General features: G+C 38.1%; 1 protein-coding gene and 1 pseudogene across 2 annotated transcripts; both read left to right on the forward strand.

Annotated features, from left to right (window-relative positions):
- LOC122302202 lies at positions 1-14,973 on the forward strand (annotated as a pseudogene).
- Positions 14,974-16,020: 1,047 nt separating this feature from the next.
- On the forward strand, positions 16,021-20,471 carry LOC122302659 (glucuronokinase 1-like). Of its 2 annotated transcripts, none has more exons than XM_043114040.1 (6): positions 16,021-16,410; positions 17,578-17,727; positions 18,655-18,843; positions 18,926-19,042; positions 19,481-19,641; positions 19,906-20,471. In XM_043114040.1, the coding sequence occupies exons 1-6, from the start codon at positions 16,072-16,074 to the stop codon at positions 20,147-20,149; spliced, it is 1,200 nt and encodes a 399-aa protein (XP_042969974.1). In that variant the 5' UTR covers positions 16,021-16,071; the 3' UTR covers positions 20,150-20,471. The 2 variants fall into 2 exon arrangements, with proteins under 2 accessions (XP_042969974.1, XP_042969975.1); XM_043114041.1 differs by having other exon boundaries at positions 16,023-16,299.
- The last annotated feature ends 441 nt before the right edge of the window (positions 20,472-20,912 follow it).

Here is a 20,912-nt window from a genome sequence, read left to right on the forward strand (position 1 = left end):
ATGCGGTGTGTTTTTTTTTTTTTTCTTTTCTTTTCTTTCAAATATTTTTTTAAAAATTTCAAATAATTTTTTTTATTACAAAAAATACAAAAATTTAATAATATTCACTTTCTTAATTATTAACAAAAAAAATATAAAATCGGTCAAACCATCAGTAAATCATCGGTTCAAGCATTTCCCATAAATAGAATGGAAGTATGGTACTAAGAATTTCCCGTATTTTGGGATGGGCTTCCACGAGAGTGGTTGGGCTTCTTCTGTACTTTTCATTTTGCCCAGCCCTAAATGTAATCAGGCTTTTTTCACTCCAAATGGCTCGATGAATATGTAGAGCAGCCCACACTCATTTTGGACCATCTGGATCTACCCAAAGATTGGTTGGGCTCGGAGATCCATTCCTCGTGCCGAAGGACCGAAGGTTTTCCATCTCTTGGTTAGGGTTCGCGGTTCCTTGCCAGTGATCGCCACGTTAATTTTTTGATTTTAATTTTATTTTGATAATTTTCTTGAGCTCCATAGAATCATAGATTCGTCTTTGGGGTTAATACTCAATTTACCAACTGAAATAAAACTCTTCATTCGAAACCGAAAATAAGGGCACAGCGAGACCGGTACGCTGCTTTTGATCAATTTAAATCTCGCCATCCCAATCAAGTATTTTCGCGTCATAACTCCTCCTTATTTCAATGGAACTCTCAATTTAGGGTCACTCTTCGTTAATTTGTGTTTCGGGAGCATTTTTCCAGATAATTCGAAATTTCAATAATCCGTGATTGTTTTCTTAATTTCAGTTTTGCTAGATTGATGAAATTCTTCTTGGCGTTATTTCAGGATTTATTGCAATTTGGTGACCGAGGAAGATGGATTTGGTCTCTGGTTACAAGGTCATTTCTCACTCTCTCGCTCTCTTTATATATATAGGACGGTGCTACAGGCACCGTTGGTGGCTTCCGCTGGGAGTCACCGTTAGGTAAAAAAATTTTTTTGCCTTTTTGATTTTTTTTTTAAATTATCTTTTAATATTTTTAAACATTTTAAAAAAATATAAAAAAATTATAATAATATTATAAAAAAATTACTTAATCATTAAGAAAAAGAAAAAATTAAAAAAAAAATAAAATAGGGCCAACGGTGGCCCCCAGCGGGAGCCACCAGCGGTGGCCCTATCATTTTCCATATATATATATATATTTAAATTTTTTGTAATCTGTGCATTATCGAATTTCTATGCCTAAATTTGTAATGCATGCTCTCATAGCTGTACATGTTAATATATCGACCAAGTACTTATTGCCAATTAGGTGTGTTGACTATACATTTTCGTATTTTCCTTTGTGCTACTGTATTTTAGGCCCTATCACATTTTTTTATGAGATTTTAGAATCTCCAATAGTGCATATTCAAAGTTAATGTAAAATGTGAATGTGAATTGGAAGCTCGTGGTTTCATACCATGATTACTGGTCACATAGCGTGACTGAATTTCTCTGGCAATCACGAGCAGCATGCTTTTCATTTTCCCTCCGAGAGATGTAACAAGTTAATTGGTTGTTGAGTTGCTCTCTCAATTGTAGGATTTATGGTATCTCAGTTCATGCAAAGAATAGGTTTTTTGGTTCTTAGCTGGATTTTTCTTTTATGATGATATTTGTATGTCAATGGTAGTCATGCTTTTATTCTATACACTCATATGTAATTAAGCAACAATTGTTGTGCAGGGGTTGTTGGGCTTGTTTCTGGCAATGAGAATTCTGCTTCAAATGAAGACGGGTAAGTTTCCCTTCCGCGAGGATGATATTTATGAGTTCAAGCTTATTGTATTTGACTCAGTTATGATTTGCCTTCTCAAAAAAGACCGCAGATAAAATTATACTCTTGTATTTCTGTTGGTGCTTTATTAGAGTTGGTGGAGATATGGTCTGTGTAATGTGATAGATGTTGGTAACTAATGTATTATCTCATTGGAATAGGTGATTAATGTAGAAATACGTTGGTTTTGGTTAGTAATTTTCTAGAAATATTGACTGTCTTGTTCTGTAGTTGCCACCTTTAGCCTTTCTTTCAATCGCATTTTTTACATTTTGAATATTTGACAATGCTATTTGCTTCCTTAGTTACAAGTCATCTTTTATTTTCCATAACTCCTATGGGTCAGCTCAAGTTGTAGGGGCCTTGGTCTTGGTGGTATGCTCCATCCAGGTCTAAGATTTGAATCCTCTTGTGTGCAAATAATTTCTAGGGGCCATCGGACTGGGGGAGTTTCCCTTTGAATAACCCAAGGTGAACATGCAGAAAACTCCTTGCTGAGGGCATGTGCACCCCCGGGATTAGTCGGGTCTTTGTTCTCAAACACCGGGTGCCGATAAATAAAGAATTTGGACTGTGTATCCTTTTGTCATCAACATGCAATATTATGTTCTGGAGAAGTATTTAATTCATGTAATCAATCTGCTGTTTGCTTTGTATTGATAGCTATGTTGAGCACTTGCTCAACCGTATAAGCAATGGTAAACTGGCAGAGGACAGGAGGAGTGCTATGACCGAGGTTCAGTCTGTTGTAGCAGAAAGTTCAGCTGCTTAGCTAGTATTTGGTGCAATGGGTGAATGATTCTCTTTTTTGACGAAGTGAATTAGTCTTTGTATAATGATTTCACTGTATAATGTATTTTGTTTACCTTTTCAGGCTTCCCTGTAATTATGGCAGTCTTTTAAAGGAAGAATGCAACGATGTTGAAATGGTGACAGACCTTTCTTTCCTTTGTGTCATGTTTTGCCTGTTCTCAGTCCGATTTCATCACTTAAAAAAGTCATTACCAAGTTATCTATCCAAAAAGAAAAAGAAAAAGAAAAAGAAAAAGGTAATTACCAAGTTCTCCGTTTAAGAGAGAGAATGAACTGATTATGACTTCCAGTTGTCTGCAGCTTGATGATTCGAGTAAGGGTTTTTAGGTAGTGGAATGAGGTCTTCACTCGTTTGGCGATGGCCTGGGTGATTCCAAAAACCGTGGAGGTAGCTTTGGCTAGTTGGCCAAGCATAAGAGACAGGCAACAAATTAAAGCTATGTGGAAGATAATCCTTCTTTGCATTATGTGGTGTTTGTGGCGGAAGCGTAATGAGTGGACTTTCGAAGACCAGGAAAGATCGTTGGAGGAGCTTAAACTTTTATTTTTTAGAACTCTTTGTAGATGGGCTATAGCTGTAGATTTTAATGGCATGACCCTTCAAGATTTTCTTGCCTCTAATGTGCCTACCTAGGTGGGGCATCAGAGTTGTAATTCAGGTTTTGCCATTTTTTGATCAATGAAATTGTTTATTTATCAAAAAAAAAAAAAAGGTACTGGAAAAACAGTTATGACATTTTCTTAAGTATCGGCAGTCCTATTAGCTTAAACATTTTATGTTTTATTGGTTACATTCAACAGTTATGTAAACACATTGGTTCTTGGTCTAATCCATATTTATTTTTGTAGATTCTATTTCCTTTATTTAGGCTAAGCCGTTTTTCTGGAGTTGGAACCCTAAATTCTATTATTTAATTGGAGCTACTTGTCACCACCTAGATTTTTCTAGAGAAATTCCTAACCTTCTAGATGCCTCCAAGTCCTTTGTAATCTTGTGGAATTGTGTGGAGTCATCTAGAAGGGGCGTTATAGACAATTTAGAGTAGTGTTCTAGAAAGGGGCGTTATAGACAATTCTAGAGTAGGAATCTAGAAAGTTCTTTACCCTTGGATTGATGACAAGTGTCACAATCCTAACCATTCTTTGTACCAAGAGTTCCCTATAAATAGAGGGGCTCTCATTTGTGTAAATCACCAAGCAATAAGAGAAACAAGTTCTCTAGAGCATCTCTCTCTATCTTCTCTCTCTAGTTTGTTCTCTATTGTCTTGAGTCCTTTAGAAGGCTTACTTAGGAGCCTTGTGGGAGAGAAAGCCTCCTAAGGCCGCACGGGTCGAGTGAAGAAATTCTAAGTCCGTGACAGTTGGTATCAGAGCCAACCAAGTTAGGATGGCGGATCCAAGTGAGATCACCATGGAGGTCCAGGAGACAAGAAAGAGCAAGAGGTCGAAGGACTCAAGCTCATCTATGGAGTCTCGTCTCGATGGGATCGAGAGGGCCATGGCCAAGATATTGGCCAAGATCGAGGAATGGGATCAGTCTCACAGGGAGGTGAGCACCCTCGACAACACAGTGACCAGGATGGAGGTGGCGGTAGCAGATGTCAGGGACCGGCTTGACATCGTGGAGCAAGGTATGGAGGAGCTAGGATTGGAGGGACAATCCGAATCGCTCAAGGAGTCCATTCTGAGCACCATCCACCCTACCATCGAAGCACAACGTGTTGAGAACGTTGCTTTCCAAGACCGGGTCTTGGGGGAGCTAACGAAACTCCATGGGCAAATGGAGGAATACCGCGTCGGTCTAGAGGAGACCAAGGCGGATTGGGCTATATGCAAGCGAGCAGTGGCCAATGGGGGCGTCGTCGGAGCTGGGATGATGGCGACACCAAGGGTGGATACCCCCAAACCAAAAGAGTTCGATGGCAAGCGGGATGCCAAAGAACTTGACAACTACATGTGGCACATGGAGCGCTACTTTGAAGCTTTGAACATGCAAGACGAGCGTGTCAAGGTACGTACTGCTTCCCTCTATCTTACTAATCTTGCTGGTACTTGGTGGCGTCGTAAGCATAGCGAGATAGAGAAGGGTACTTGCTCCATTGATTCTTGGGAAGAGTTCAAGCGTGAACTCAAGAGGCAATTCTATCCCGAGAATGTGGCTATTCATGCGCGGAAGAGAATGAAGGAGTTGAAGCACACTTCTTCTATCCGCAACTATGTTGAGGAATTTTCTGCCCTCATGCTTCAAATTACAAACATGAGTGAAGAAGATCTCCTCTTCAACTTCATCGACGGTCTCAAATCTTGGGTGGCTCAAGAACTCAAGCGTCGTGGAGTCAACGACATCTCCACCGCCCTGACCGTGGCGGAAACCTTAGAAGAATTTGAGTACCATAAGAGTGACAACTCTTCAAGGCCCAAATCTCCAAAGGATGATCACCGTAAGGGTGGGGGAGCGAAGGGGTTCAAGCCACAGTACAAAGACCGTGGAGACAAGCCTTCAACATCAAAGGAGGGCAAGAAGGACAACTCCAAAGATAAGAAGCCAAAGGATGCTTGCTTCCTTTGTAACGGACCACATTGGACTAGAGATTGTCCCAAGAGGAAGGCCCTCAACGCTATGTTGGAGGAGAAGGAAGTTCAAGAGAAGTCGCACCTGGGGTGTCTACAACTTCTCAACTCCCTAAAGGCAAGCACAAAGACAACCACTAAGGATAGGTCTTTGATGTTTGTAGAGGTGCTCGTCAATGGGAAGAAGAGTCACGCCATGGTCGACTCAGGAGCATCGCATAACTTCATTAAGAAGGAAGAGACCACACGACTAGGGATTCCTCTTAAGAAGGGTCAAGGATGGCTGAAGACTGTGAATTCTGAAGCCAAACCCCTAGATGGCGTAGCTAACGGGGTGGAGCTACAACTTGGCACGTGGAAAGGAACGGTGGATTTCTCGGTCGCTCCTATGGATGACTTCAACATCGTATTGGGGATGGAATTCTTGAGACAGTTCAATGTAGTGTCTCTTCCCCACTATAACTCGGTGTGCATCTTGGAAGGGGGTCCATGCATGATACCCACCGTGTCCAAGCCAAACACCACCCAGCTTCTATCCGCCATGCAATTCAAGAAAGGATGGAAGAAGGGCGAGGTGTCTTACTTAGCATCGATGGAGGAAGGTGAAGTGAAGATTTCCTCCCCTCCACCTAAGGAGAGCCAAAAAGTCCTTAGGGACTATGAGGATGTCATGCCTCCAAAGTTGCCCAAGCAACTACCACCTAGGAGAAAGGTGGACCATCAGATTGAGTTGGAACCTGGCGCCAAGCCACCGGCCAAAGCACCTTATCGCATGTCACCTCCAGAGCTTGAAGAACCAAGGAGGCAACTGAAGGAGCTACTTGATGCCGGATTCATCCAACCCTCAAAGGCACCATATGGGGCACCAGTGTTGTTCCAACTTGGGAACCAAAGGAGTCGTGGTGGCAATTTAAAAATCACATCCGAAGGTTCCATGAAGACACCGCGTCGAGGACGTCGCGAAGCTTGGTGGGGGAGAATGTCACCACCTAGATTTTTCTAGAGAAATTCCTAACCTTCTAGATGCCTCCAAGTCCTTTGTAATCTTGTGGAATTGTGTGGAGTCATCTAGAAGGGGCGTTATAGACAATTTAGAGTAGTGTTCTAGAAAGGGGCGTTATAGACAATTCTAGAGTAGGAATCTAGAAAGTTCTTTACCCTTGGATTGATGACAAGTGTCACAATCCTAACCATTCTTTGTACCAAGAGTTCCCTATAAATAGAGGGGCTCTCATTTGTGTAAATCACCAAGCAATAAGAGAAACAAGTTCTCTAGAGCATCTCTCTCTATCTTCTCTCTCTAGTTTGTTCTCTATTGTCTTGAGTCCTTTAGAAGGCTTACTTAGGAGCCTTGTGGGAGAGAAAGCCTCCTAAGGCCGCACGGGTCGAGTGAAGAAATTCTAAGTCCGTGACATACTGCTCATAACCATGATGGAGTAATCGCACAGATTTGGTTCTGGCCTTGGATGCTGGTTTTGCTGAAAATAGACTTTACCATAATTTCAGAATCTCTTTTTGAAGGACTCCACAGTCTACTTACCATAAAAGAATTGAGGATCCAAAGTGTGTTTAGGTCATGGAGATGGTTCTCCAGATGTTGTGATGGAGAACCAGATTTTCTGCTATGCTAAGGTTCTTTTATGCGCGTATTGGAAACTGATTAAGTGGGGACGAAAATCTTATTTGTTATTTTTTACATGTAAGAAATTTTTAAAAAATGGGCAATAAGGGATGCGATCCTAGCACACGGGATGTGTACAAACCCAAAGGCAAAACCAACATCTCGGATTGAAAACTTAAAAAAGGAAAAATATAATTGCAAGCACAATTGTGTACTAATTTGTGCATCAATGAGATGTGATTAGTCAAAAAGTAAATTTTATTGAAAACAGTCTTAATTTAAATTTTAAATATGAATAAATCAGTATTAGTACATAGATTAGTGCACGACTGTGCTTATATGTAACAAAACTCAATTTAAAATAGCTCCAAGCAGATTCGGAGTACCTTTTTTTGTTACTTTTGATGACAAATAATTCACTATTATTACAGTGCATTCATGCAGCAAGATTCAGCTTGAATAGACGTAGAGGGAACGGGGTCTAGTTCACTTTTACCCCAATGTTTACCTACTTGTTCTGCAAGATTGATTGTTATACTGTATTCTCTCTTCCATTGGTTTTATGAACATATCATTCTGAAAAACACTATATAACAAAATGATATTTAGTTTTATTATGTCTAAAAACTGAGTATGAAAATGACTTGCCAAAAATATTGAATATGACAATGACTTCACCCATTCCATTTGTGCAGGTTCGAGGTGCTCTAGAAACTCTTGTAGGTGCCCTGACTCCTATTGAGTATGCAAAAGGGGCAAAGAATGAGGTTCAACCAGCTTTAATGAATACTGATTTGCTGTCCAGAGAAGCGGATAGCATTTCTCTTCTCCTAAGTTTGTTGGTGAGATCTCTTCACTTACATGTTGGATCATCATGAATTTGTGGTTAATATCCTTCTCTGTTTATGTTATTTTTTGCTTGGTTTATGCATAAAGCTGCATGATCTTTTTCATTTCTCTTTTTCTCTTGGTGTTTTGGCAGTCACAGGAGGATTTTATGTGCGATATTATACTCTTCAACTTTTGACAGCACTCCTCACCAATTCTACCAATAGGTATCAGTTTTGTAGTTACTATCTTACTTTTGTGCCTAATTTTTGTTTTTTTTAATTCTTTTAATTTTTGCTGGGAATAATCTGTTCTGATTTCCTTTTCAGGCTACAGGAAGCCATTCTTACCATTCCACGCGGTATAACTCGGCTGATGGATATGCTAATGGATCATGAGGTACAAGCGTGTTTGTGACATCTTGCTTCTATTTTTTCTTAATTTTACAACTTACTTTATCATGGGCATATTTCTCTACAACAGAAGCTTTTAAATGTGATCTCGTTTTATTAGAAAAATGGAATTCTGTAGCCTCTCCATGGGGATTGTGGTTCGTTAATCTTTCACATAATAATTAAAAAATATTGTTGAAAGCCTTTTGAACTTTTGGCTTTCGTAAGAATTTGTGAGAAGGGAACTCCAACTTATACTTAATGTTCCGGTAATCTTCTTGTTCTCTTATTGATAATGATTGTGGCTATTCTAGGTTATTCGAAACGAGGCCTTATTGTTGCTTGCTTATTTAACCCGTGAAGCTGAGGTAAGATTTAACACTTTCACTTATTCATTTCATTTTTCTTGTGAATATGCATTTGCAAAATATTATTTTTTATTTTCCTTGCTAAGTAATATGGTTTTGTGATTTTAGGAGATTCAAAAAATTGTGGTCTTCGAATGTGCATTTTAGAAGATTTTCAGCATCATCAAAGAGGAAGGAGGTTCAGAGGGTGGTGTCGTTGTGCAGGTGATTCGTTGTTACTCATCCTGTAATGAAAGTTTAATCTACTTGTTCTAGATTGTTTGCAGACAGGGGCATTAAATACAAATGAATTTTATTGATTGGGCTTCTACTATTAAAGTTCTTTTTCTTTTTGCCCTTGGATTTCTAAGAGAGTTTCAGAAATGAAGTTACAACAGAGCTTTAATGCCTCTTTGCATCACTAATTTTCCAGCTAAATGAGACCACTCTATACTATAAAACTAATTGGACATATGCATCAATGGAAGCTTTAGTTTTGTACATTTTTTTTCATTGTTGAATGTATAGTTACAATTCTACTTGTAGCCTAAGTTAAGGACAATTGTAATTCACCACTGTTTTTTTATATTGACACCCACATGCTTTGTATTAAATTTTTGTGGCCCCCTTATGAATAATGGTGCCCATCTGCCCTGTACCAGTGAAACATTTAGGCGAGGGGAAAACTACAGCGAGAAATATTGTTGATCCATCATCATGATTTTGCTTTGTGTGGTTCTACTTGCCCAAATACACACTTAAACATTGTGAAGGAAGTTTATTCTTTGTATAGAATCTGTCAGAATAAAAGAGCAGTGTTCTCACGTGTTTGTCTTGAGACCTGTTTCTGAGGCTTTTTGTCTTTATCAGAACTTGGAAGACAAAGTTATTGTCATGTATCACAGCCTCCTTCTAGATATCCCTATGTGTCTAGATATTCCTCCATTCAGTTCTATTTTTCTTTACACCGATAAAAAAAAATGTTTTATTTTTCTTTACAAACATTTGAGAATTATATGAATATCTTGTTCACAAAAATTTTATATGTATAACTGTGCAGGACTCTCTTGAATTGTTGAACAATCTTTTCTGCAATAATGCATCTAATCAGGTTTGCAGCCTTGGTCATATTATAATTTATGCATCCAAAAATTTAATGCATGAGGTTCTTTCCTGCTGCTAATTTTAAATGTGCTTCAGATACTTTTTGATCGGTCAATGTGCTTCAGATACTATTGAGGGAAACTATGGGATTTGACCCTTATTATCAATTTTGAAGCTACAGGGAAGTACTTACAGTTTCCCTCAACAAAAGGTTAGATACTTAAATAATTGTAAAATCTATACCATAGGCCTTTGAGCATGCTGTCACAGAAGCCTTAATGTTATTTTTTCTTGTCCTGGGAACAAACGCCATGCCGGTAGACAATTATTCTCCTCAGTGCATTAGGGACCATTGATTTGTTAATGGTGGTAGGTCCGGAGGCTGATCCTAGAAAATATGCGAATATGCTGACAAATAAAACCACTCTGGTTCAGGTTCCTTACTAATTTTGCATCTGCTATTAATTGAAGCATTAGAATTATTGCTTTGGTGCTATCATACACTGTATGTTGTGCATTGTTTATAGAAAAAAAACATTGAATCATCTTCTGATGTTGAGTGTTGAAAGCCAGTGGGCACCAGTAGCTATCCATTGCTTGGTAAGATAATTACATTAAGTAAACGCTTAAGAATCCTATTTTAAAGTCTCAATGCTCTATGCTAATCTTTCAAATTCTTTTGCCAAGTGTCTGTTTTTTCTTTTTGATGAGGTGCAACCCCTAGGGGTTGGCTCAATTGGTTAGGGCCTTGGTCTTTGGGTATTCTCCTTCCAAGTCAAAGGTTCAAACTTTTGGGTGCAAACAATTTCTAGGGGCCATATCCCTTCACCGATAATTTACCCAATCCGTGTGATGTGGGCACGTTATACGAGCCGGGGTTTAGCTTGGTAAAAGACATATTGCATTTGCATTGTCTCCAAGTTTTTTTTTTAATTTTATTTTATAAGTAAAATATAATATATTAATCAAAGAATAGGCAAAAGCCTAGTACAATGTATAATTGTCCTATCTAAGTAGGAGCAATGGAAATAAGAAAATCATGAAAGTCTAAGCCATTGAAATCAACCGCAATGGCCCAAGTACAAAGAGTTCTAGTAAAGAAAGCTTTCAATTCCTCCATCGATCTCTTTTTATCCTCGAACATCCTTTCGTTGCGCTCTTACCACAAACACCACATGATTCATATATGGATCATCTTCCACACTACTTTTATCTATTGAATGCCTCTCAAATTTGTCCAACTAGCCAAAACCGCTACCGTTGTCTCAGGCATAACCCAAGCCAAGTCAACTCTACCAAGGACTTCATTCCATAACCCTCTCGCTATCTCACAGTGTATTAAGAGGTGGTTCACAGATTCACCCCTCTTCCTACACATGCAACACCAATCTGCAATGATCACTCTACTTTTCCTCAAATTATCAGTTGTGAGAATCTTACCCAAGGAAGCAGTCCACACAAAGAACGCTGCTTTGGGTGGTGCCTTATGTCTATAGAGCTTTCTCCATGGAAATTGGATAGATGGCTCTTGGGTAAGGGTCTTATAAAAAAAGCGCGCCGAAAATTGGATAGCTTGTCTCCAATTTTCCTTGTCATCAAAAAATAAATGGAAGAATATTGGAGAGGATGTGCATCCAATGGGCCTTTGTTCTGCAGTTTCAGTAGCATAGTGTCAAATATTTCTTTGTTAGGTGGATTATGTATTCACCTCCGCAAATCCGTTTTGTTTTTTTCTTTGTTAGGTGGATTATGTATTCACCTCCGCGAATCTGTTTTGTTTTTTTCTTGCCTTTAACATACAATTGTAACTTTGATAGGCTATGCCTGATTACAAGGGAACTTGAAGGTATATTTGGTTAAGTTGCTTTTCATAGTTTATTCTCTTTTTCAGGCATTACGATGCATTGGTGATCTGATTGCTGGACATCCCAAGAATATTGATATCCTTGCAAGCAAAGTTCTAGGAGAGGAACCTCAAGTAGAACCTGCTATGAATTCAATTCTTCGAATCCTTTTGCAGACGTCTAGTATGCAAGAGTTTGTTGCGGCTGATTATGTTTTTAAGAACTTTTGTGAGGTTGATGATGTGTATCTGCTCTATTTTTTTCCGTTTTCTGTTTTTTATTCATTTTGGGAATGTTCAATGTGTATTTTATAGACTAAATTGTTTGATAATGTGAATTATTGCCACTTGGCCTTGTATGTTTAAGATTTATTTTAATTTGCTTCTTGTTCCACCACATTTGAATCAGAAAAATGCCGATGGCCAAACAATGTTAGCATTCACATTGATTCCTCAACCACATTCAATGACTCATGCTCCCCTTGAGGAGGATGTGAACATGTCATTTGGAAGGTTTGTATATTCTATGTGCATTGAGGACTGCATTTTACTATTGAATAGTTCACTCTGAGCAGGTCGGGAAATAGAATTACATCCAATGAATTAAAACTAAATCATCACATTCTTTTCCTTTTTTAGGTGGAAAAAGCTACTTTTGATCAATAACCTAAAGTGTTTTTCTCCTGCAGCATAATATTGCGCGGTCTTACCGTGAGTGAAAAGTATGGTGATCTTGAGGTAATGTGAAACTTTATTAATTTTAACACAAGTTTCAAGTAAAACAGTAGTACTGGCTGAAAGTGTTGGATCATGTCATCTTTACGTAAGAAGATTTTGATCTTTTGATGTTTGCCGATGGAACTTAAATTTCTAATTTGGGAGCTTGCTTTTTGAAAACTTCCTAGCTGATATTTTGAAATACAGGCTTGTTGCAGAGCTGCTAGCGATCTCTCTCATATACTAAAAGATAATATCCAGGGCAAGGAAAGGGTAAGCAATTGAATTTCTCAGTCCTTTCTATCTTACCTTGCATCTAGTACTAGTATGACCAACAGATGTAACTTTTAAATTCTCCCCATGTATATGGGTTGCTCATAGAAATTATAATGATCGAGTTAAAAGTTATATGGAGAATGATTGCATTAGACTGGACAGATTAATCCCAAGAGTGGACAATGTTTCATGTAAAATGTACTGGGATGTATTTCCTTTTTATTTTTTAGGCCATTGAAAAAGAGAAGCCTAAAGTAAGGAGGAAAAACTTGGTTTTCTTAGTTGGAACTTCTTGGATGGGGAAAATGACTCTTTCTTATCTATCTGATCTTATTAGAGAATTTGCAGGTTTTATGCATCGAAATTGAGGCACCCATGCCATCCATAGGAGCTTCTGAGCCACTAATGCACCGGATGGTGAAATGCATGGTACTCAACTCCTCCATGAAAAGTAAAGATGGAATATCAAGTACATCAGGAAATCTGTATGTTCAACCAATTATCTTGAAATTGTTGGTCATCTGCCTAGCTGAATGCCCTAGTGCAGTGCATTGCTTCTTAGATTCACGTCCCCACCTTACATATCTGCTCGAGTTGGTGTCAAATTCCTCTGCTACGGTATGCACAAGGGGTTTGGCAGAATGTCTCTTGGGAGAATGTGTAATTTACAATAAATCCATTGATAAAGGAAAGGATGCATGCGCAGTAGTTGATACCATAGGCCTGAAACTTGGGCTTACATCATACTTCATGAAGTTCGATGAGATGCAGAAAAGCTTCCTTTTTACATCTGCAAAGCAGCCCAGCCTCACAAACCTTTGACATGATCTACTGCTTCTAGTATGGCAGAGATTGTTGATGAGAGGGATTTGTCTGATCAGAAAGATGAGGACCATCCAATTCTGTCAGCAATCTTTGATGCTCAATTTGCGAACCTTGTTAAGAGTTTGGAAGCAGATATCAGAGAAAGCGTTGTTGAGGTCTATAGTCACCCAAAGAGCAAGGTGGCAGAGGTGCCAGCAGAATTGGAGCAGAGAAGTGGGGAAAGTGATGGGGAGTATATCAAGCGGCTGAAAGCATTTGTGGAGAAACAGTGCTCCGAGATACAGGTATGGTTGACATGATATTATATTCCTCGATATTTTTCTTTTCAAAAGCATCACGGATGGATGACTAGATGTGATATCATTTCCCTAGTATAGCACTGATGTATATGTCCCTTCTTATCTATATAAAAAAAAAATATGTGTATGTCCCTTCTTGGAGTCACAAAAGGTGTTATTGGTCTTCAAAATTAATATGTTGTACTGCTGCTAACAATTTCAACATCTTTATAGGCAAAAATTGTAATATTACGCCACTGCATCTTCAACCAAATTAATCTTTGCAGTCAACACAAATGACTTGTTGCGTTTGGTATACAAGAAGAGCCGGTGATTACAGGCTCCTGGAATGATTATAGAATGATTCCATAGAATTTCACTTTAGTATGCATATTTAACTAGTACAAAACAAATATGGACTTGGTTTTTATCTGCCCTTCTCTTGTTTTTCAGGACCTTCTTAGTTGGAATGCACAACCTGAGCAGAGAGCAAATGGTGCCTTGGATAGAGTCCAGGTGGGGACTCTCCGAAGAGATCTTCAAGAAGCATCTCAACGGTTGGAGATGCTCAAAGCAGAGAAAGCCAATATCGAATCTGAGGCATGCATGTATCAAAATTTAGCTGGGAAGATGGAATCCGATCTGAAGAGCCTATCTGATGCTTATGACAGTCTTGAACAGGCCAACTTTCATCTGGAAAAGGAGGTGAGAGCTATGAAGAGTGGAGAGCCGTCAACATTTCCAGATGTTGAGGCGATAAGGGCTGAGGCAAGGGAAGAAGCCCAAAGGAGAGTGAGGCAGAACTGAATGATTTGCTTGTGTGCCTTGGGCAAGAACAGAGCAAGGTTGACAAATTAAGTGCAAGGTTGCTGGAGTTGGGAAAGGACGTTGACAAACTGCTTGAAGGTATTGGGGATGAAAGCGGACTGCCCGAAGATGTTGAAGAGGAGGAAGATTGGTTCTATATATATATTGTCATTTCAATTTTCTTCCACCCCCAAGCTTCCTAAAAAATCTGCCTTAGTCTCTTTGTTGATGTCGTGTTCTGCAGCCTGATGCTAAAGTCAGTGGGTGATTCTCATTATGGTCCCTGGTTGTGGCGTGCCCTCCTGTGTGTCCCATTTAATGCGGCATGTCCTCAGTCAGGCGCGCCCCATTCCTGGACATGTTTAGCCTCCGGGGCTTCTTGGTTTCCAATCAGCCCCATTCCTCAGTCAGGAGCCTGTCAACTAGTAGGGATGTCAGGTAGTTTCCGATAGGCAAGTGCCTTCCAGTCACTCCTACTACCGGGCCTCTTGGGTCGGTCTGGCCTGGCATCTTACTCGCCCTCAGACTCAAGGCCTTCTTGCCTCCTAGGCTCCATGGGCCGGGCAGCTGGCTTGGCTCCGGGAATAACCCACCTCACACGTTCATTGTTGTCTTTTTTTATTTAGGTTTGCTTATGTTTTCCCTTTGTTTAATTGTAATTCCTCCTTGAACCATTAACAAGACCACCGTCTCTTAATGTGTAAATTAATGTTGACTGAGGTTAATTATTTGATCTTCAGGAATTGTTTGGGTGTGTGTTAAGTTGGGCTTTTTAAAAAAAATAAAAAATTTACGGGCAATACGAAAATCATATTGAATAAAATTATAGTACAAACAATGGTGGAGGAAAATCCCAACAGATATTTCAAATTTAGTTAATAAAGAGCAAAAAATAAAACACAAGAAGAAACGACTCCAAATAAATTTGGCTTGTCTCATGCTCTCATGCTCCTAGCTATGGAGTGTCAGCTTGGTTCATTTGCAGCGGTCTATCCAAAATGAGCACGCAGATGAAGGCTGAAGAAAGACAACAAAAGAAAAAAAATATTTATAATTTTAAAGTGCACAAATATTATGTAATTATTTAAAAAAATAAATAAATAGAGATTTATATGAACAAAATAATAATTTTTTTATTGTTAATGTCAATTTTTTTTAAAATGATTGTGGAACGTTAATATATTCTACGACTGTATGTAGTATTTTTTATATTTTAAACAAGATAAAATATAGGAAAAAAAAACTAGAAAGAAAGGATAATAACGAGAGAGAGAGAGAGAGAGAGAGAGAGAGAGAGAGAGAGAGAGAGAGAGGAAACGAGCAAGTAAAATAGAATTTCTTCATCTCTCTGCGAACATACACGCATGTATTTCTTCCTAAACACGTTGCAAAAAAATTGCAAGGCAATTCTTTCCTTAGTTTGTCTACTATGGATAAGGATCAATTAATTACTAAATGTCGTATTATTCGTAATAAGATGTTCATCGAAACACATCTACTTCTATTTATAGAGTCATGATTTTATATTAAATTCTTTTTTCATTATTATCTTATTGTATGATTTTATCCATTAATTACTTCATTAATTATCTTTTAAATTAATAATTTATATATAGAAAATGTCCCATAAGAATGAAAAGTTGGCGCAATACATAATTAATATTTTTTTCAGTGATTATCCTTTAATTCCAGCTCAGCAAAATTTCCGATGTGATCTTTGCTGACGTGGCACTGATCGGGCTAGAGGTAGTTGCGTGCAAATGTATATATTACTATATTTACTGAGGAATAAGAGCACAAACAAGGTGGTTACATACAGAGAGATCAGGAGTTGAGTTCCAATGGATACACAAGGAACTTCTTTGGATTCAGCTTCGTGTGCTATCGAGCACAAGGCCTTTGCCAGGGTAGGACTGCTTGGAAACCCGAGCGACGTATACTACGGCCGGACGATCTCTTTCACGCTCGGCAACTTCTGGGCTTCCGTCCGTTTGCAGCCGTCGGAGGAGCTCGTCATCCAGCCCCACCCCACCCACGATCTCGTCCAGTTTCGCTCCCTAGATCACCTGGTCCTTCCTTCCTCTCCATCTCTCTCAAATTATATATACATTTGCATGACTATGCATGGGTGGGTCTTTGTTTTGGTGTGCTTGATCTGGAAATCGAAGATCCGGGTTCTGGTATTTTATTTAATTTGGCATTTAGCTTAATCAAAGTTTCGATTTTTGGGAGAATCTTGCTTATTTTTTGGTTTAAATTCGACAGTGATTTAGACTGACGTGTAGCTCGTATTTATTATCATTATTCTAGAACTTAGATTGTGATCGATTTTTAAATTAGATATTGACGTGCGGGATTTGAAACGATGGCATTAGAGGTACAGTTTTATATCATCCTTATTATTAAAGGATGATATAATTGAATCCCTTGCGCAGTTCAAAAAATAAAATAAAATTGAAGCCCCTGTAGATCAACTATGGGAGGGACACAGCTCTGGCAGAGACGGAAGTAGAATTTTTGGTGTTTGTTAGGGGAGGGGGAGGGGGACCTCGTACTTGCCTGCATTTATATAAAATAGAAGGAAAAACTCTTAAATCGAATTCCGAAATAAGTCTGTCATAATTTTCCACAAATGTTGCACGTCTATAATTTCCTATTTGGTATGACGTGAACAAAAAAAACCTCAGTAGCTCGTTTTTAATCACAAAATAAAAGTTTTGATGCATCAATATTTGGTGGCTTTTTGTAGTTATAATTATAAACGGGTGATGATGCAACAAAAATAGTGTTCTCTTTTCTTGTATGGATAAAACCAACGTAGCCCTGCCCCTAATGATTTAGGCCTTTGGGTCTTTCCTCACCATTGTAGCTTTTCTGAGTCTGCTCTAGGTTTCAGATGGTTAGATATTAGGGGTACTTTTTTGTATGGGCTTGAATGATCCTGTATTAAGAGCTAAATTGGCTAACAACTCCTTTGCTGGTTCTACAGCAATAGATGATATATTCCACAGTAGAATATGTATTCTCCATTTAAGTAGTTATGCCTCCCTTTTAACAGATTGGGAGGTTACCATTCGTATGGCAAAGTTATTGCTGTTTGTTATGTTATTATGTATTTGGAGTTCTGTATGAATATTCATTTGATTGATTGCTGTAGGTATTGGTGTTCCTATATTGTTATTTTTTCATTTAACCATTATGCCCTCAAAATGACCTTTTCAATTAACTGAAATAATCATTTACATATTTTAGCTCATCAAGTCTATATTTGTCTTAGTCCTTGTATGTGACAGAAATGATTCCGGATTTCTTGAGGATTAAAAAGATGATCTTCCTATTGTTTACAGGTGAATCGATTGAATAATGAAGGTTATTATGGGGGTGTACGATTACTTATGGCAATTTGTAAAGTGTTTCATAATTATTGCAAAGATAACAAGATTGACATTCATGGGAAAAAGTTCACTCTATCCTATGACACTAATATCCCTCGCCAGGTAGACCTTCAACTTAGTCCTACCAGATATTACTTACTTCTTTGTGTGCTCATCAATATCTCAATTGTTTGATCATCGTTACGTCAATTATGATGCACCATTCTATGATTTTCTTCCAGGATTCCAATGTAAAACTCACCATTTCTCAGCCATTTTGTTGCATAGGGGTTTATACAAATTAGTTTTGAATGGAGTCCATAGTCCCATAAACCAAAGTTTTGGAGGAATCCTAGATTCTTAAATGAGCTGAATGCTTGCGTGCCCTTAGATTCTCTTGAGCTATTCACAACAAATAAGAGGATGCCTGGGAATCTCTCAAGGATTCATGGCAATATTAAATATGACTCTAATCAAATTCCACCTTTAAGGTTTAGAATTGTGAATTAGTTATGACTCATGGTTAACTTTTCTTTCTTTGGGAGGAATCGAGCCTGCAATATGAATAAATGACAAAGCATGATATTCATTTCTTGTCTTTTTTTTAACTCTAATATGTAGTTGTTCATTACTGTATCTATAATGATCAATGACAGTTATTCATGTCTTCCAATATAGCTTGAATTTGATGTTTAGTTTGACACATTAACATTTGAATTTTTTTGTTCTTTGGTCAAACTCTTATTCACATTGACTTTTAAAGGTTATGTTTTCTAAATCTTTTTAGACACCAATGAAAGTGGCCATAACATTGAGAAAGATACCATCCACACCGCAACAACTATGTTTGATATTATCCATTTTGGTTGTGGACAAATACTAATTGCAAGCATGGTTTTTGTTGCAAAGTTTGTAGACTTTTGCACTGTCCTTTAGTTGTTGCTTTTTATTAAAAAAAAATTTTAAATAGGAGTAATAGTTGTATAGGGCTTCACGTTTGACTGTTTTTATATCACAACATGACACTAAGTTATAATTTTGACATTTCAGACAGGACTTTCAGGTTCTAGTGCTATTGTCTGTGCTGCCCTAAGCTGCCTTCTTGACTTCTACAGAGTTAGGCATTTGATTAAAGTCGAGGTCAGACCTAAACTTGTCCTTGCTGCCGAGAAGGAACTTGGTATTGTTGCTGGTCTCCAAGACAGGGTGGCACAGGTTTATGGGGGTCTTGTGTACATGGTACATGTTTTTAAATTTTTCATGTAAGTCACAGTTAATGGATAAAAATGCTATGAAGCAGATAATGAAATTCCTTATGCAGGATTTTAGCAAGGAATACATGGATGACCTGGGGCATGGCATCTATACACCCATGGATATTAGTCTTCTCCCACCTCTTTATCTCATCTATGCGGAGAATCCTAGTGATTCAGGGAAGGTTAGTTTTGAACTAAATTTTCCCTCCTAACTTGTAGTGATATTTTTATTTATTTATTATGGGCTACCATTCTCATCTGGTTTAGTTATGCATGATTTTAAAAGCACGTTAGGTACTTCTTATGTGATGAAAGGGCATGCAATAGTTTTTAGCAGACAAAGGAGCACTCACTATAGTAGAAGTAAATTGTATCTGATTGGATGGGAGCAGTAATTCTGTTTTTAAAGTTGATCTGATGGTCTTACCATCGATTTCTTTTTTAACAAGGAGAAATTTTATCAAACCAACATGCTCTACGACATTCACATTTTAACTACCTTTTGTTTCAATTGTTTAATTTTTATTAGTTTGTTAGCTACTAGCACCCACACAGGCTCAGGTGACCATCCTGCTTTTGTAATGGAAGAATTCTATTTTATAAATTACTTGTAAATGCAGGTTCACAGTACCGTACGCCAAAGGTGGCTCAGTGGTGATGAGTTTATAATATCATCAATGATAAAAGTTGCAAATATAGCAAAAGAAGGAAGGAAAACATTACTAGAAAAAGACTATTCAGAACTTGCAAAGCTCATGAATCATAATTTTGATCTTCGGAGGTAAGAGATTCATCTCACTTGACAGTTCAAAACGCATATGAGAAGTCATTGATTGTAACAATTCTGTCATGAGCTCCCCAACTACACCCTAAGGTGGCTATTTCTGTTTTCCATCTGTATAGAAAGATTGCCTTTGTCTGGGAAGGATGATGGTTGTCTGAGATGCACAACTCCTGAAAAATGACCTTCCCTTTCCTAATCTCGCAACAAGAGCCTGCTTGTACCTTTATAGCTATTGAGTAGCGTTGTTTAAATATTTTACAGGAGCATGTTTGGCGACGATGCGCTTGGTGCTTTAAATATAAAAATGGTGGAGGTTGCAAGAAAGGTGGGTGCTGCATCAAAATTCACAGGTAGTGGAGGAGCTGTAGTTGCATTCTGCCCCGATGGGCCTCCACAAGTAAAGCTTCTGGAGGATGAATGTCGGAAAGCTGGTTTTATTGTTGTGCCAGTGGAAGTTGTTCCCTCTTGTCTAAATGCCGATGAGCTTCAAACCCTGAAAATATAGTGTGTTGGAATCACTCCCCCCCCTGCTTCCCTCTTTCTCCCATAAACCAGAAGAGATCATACGATCCCATTCGTTTAAAACCTTCAATTTATTTATTCTTATTGCTTCTGTTTGATTTTACCATATCCAATGATGGAGCACATTGTACTTCTAAACTCCTTTTAGAATGGTAAGAAGCACAAAATTCGAATGTATGGATGCCAAACTTTCTGGTTGCACTCGAGTAGATCGTGTGCGGTTGGCCTCATATTCATATAATGGCAGTCAGTATTTTTCAGTGGGAGCAATGAAGGAAACTGTTGATAATCATTTTGATCATAAATCTTGTCATTGTAATCCCAATGTATTTGAATTAATTTTCATTTAAATCTTGGACATAAAAGATTATTTGAAGTATAATCCACGTACCGATTGAAGATGACAAAAATAAAATTACAATTTACTTTTAAGATTTGAGAAATGATATTTGCAGTCGTGGTTGTGCAAGCGGCGTATAGTCGCTTTGAAAAAAATAAATTAATATTGAACCCACATGAAAAAAAAAACTAACATTTTAATCGTGAACTCCACTCTTTTTCAAAGCAATTGCACGGCATTTGCAATTTCACGACTGTATATAGTATTGCTCTTAAGATTTATGACCCAAAAATGAGCACACCATACAAAGTAAAGAATAATGTCATTCATCATTTCTTTTCTTATTATCTTATCATCATCTCATGAGGTGGCTGAAGATTTTATTATATTTTATTAGTGAACCTTT

Source organism: Carya illinoinensis, chromosome 3, assembly GCF_018687715.1.
Source record: "Carya illinoinensis cultivar Pawnee chromosome 3, C.illinoinensisPawnee_v1, whole genome shotgun sequence".
Classification (NCBI taxonomy): Eukaryota; Viridiplantae; Streptophyta; class Magnoliopsida; order Fagales; family Juglandaceae; genus Carya; species Carya illinoinensis.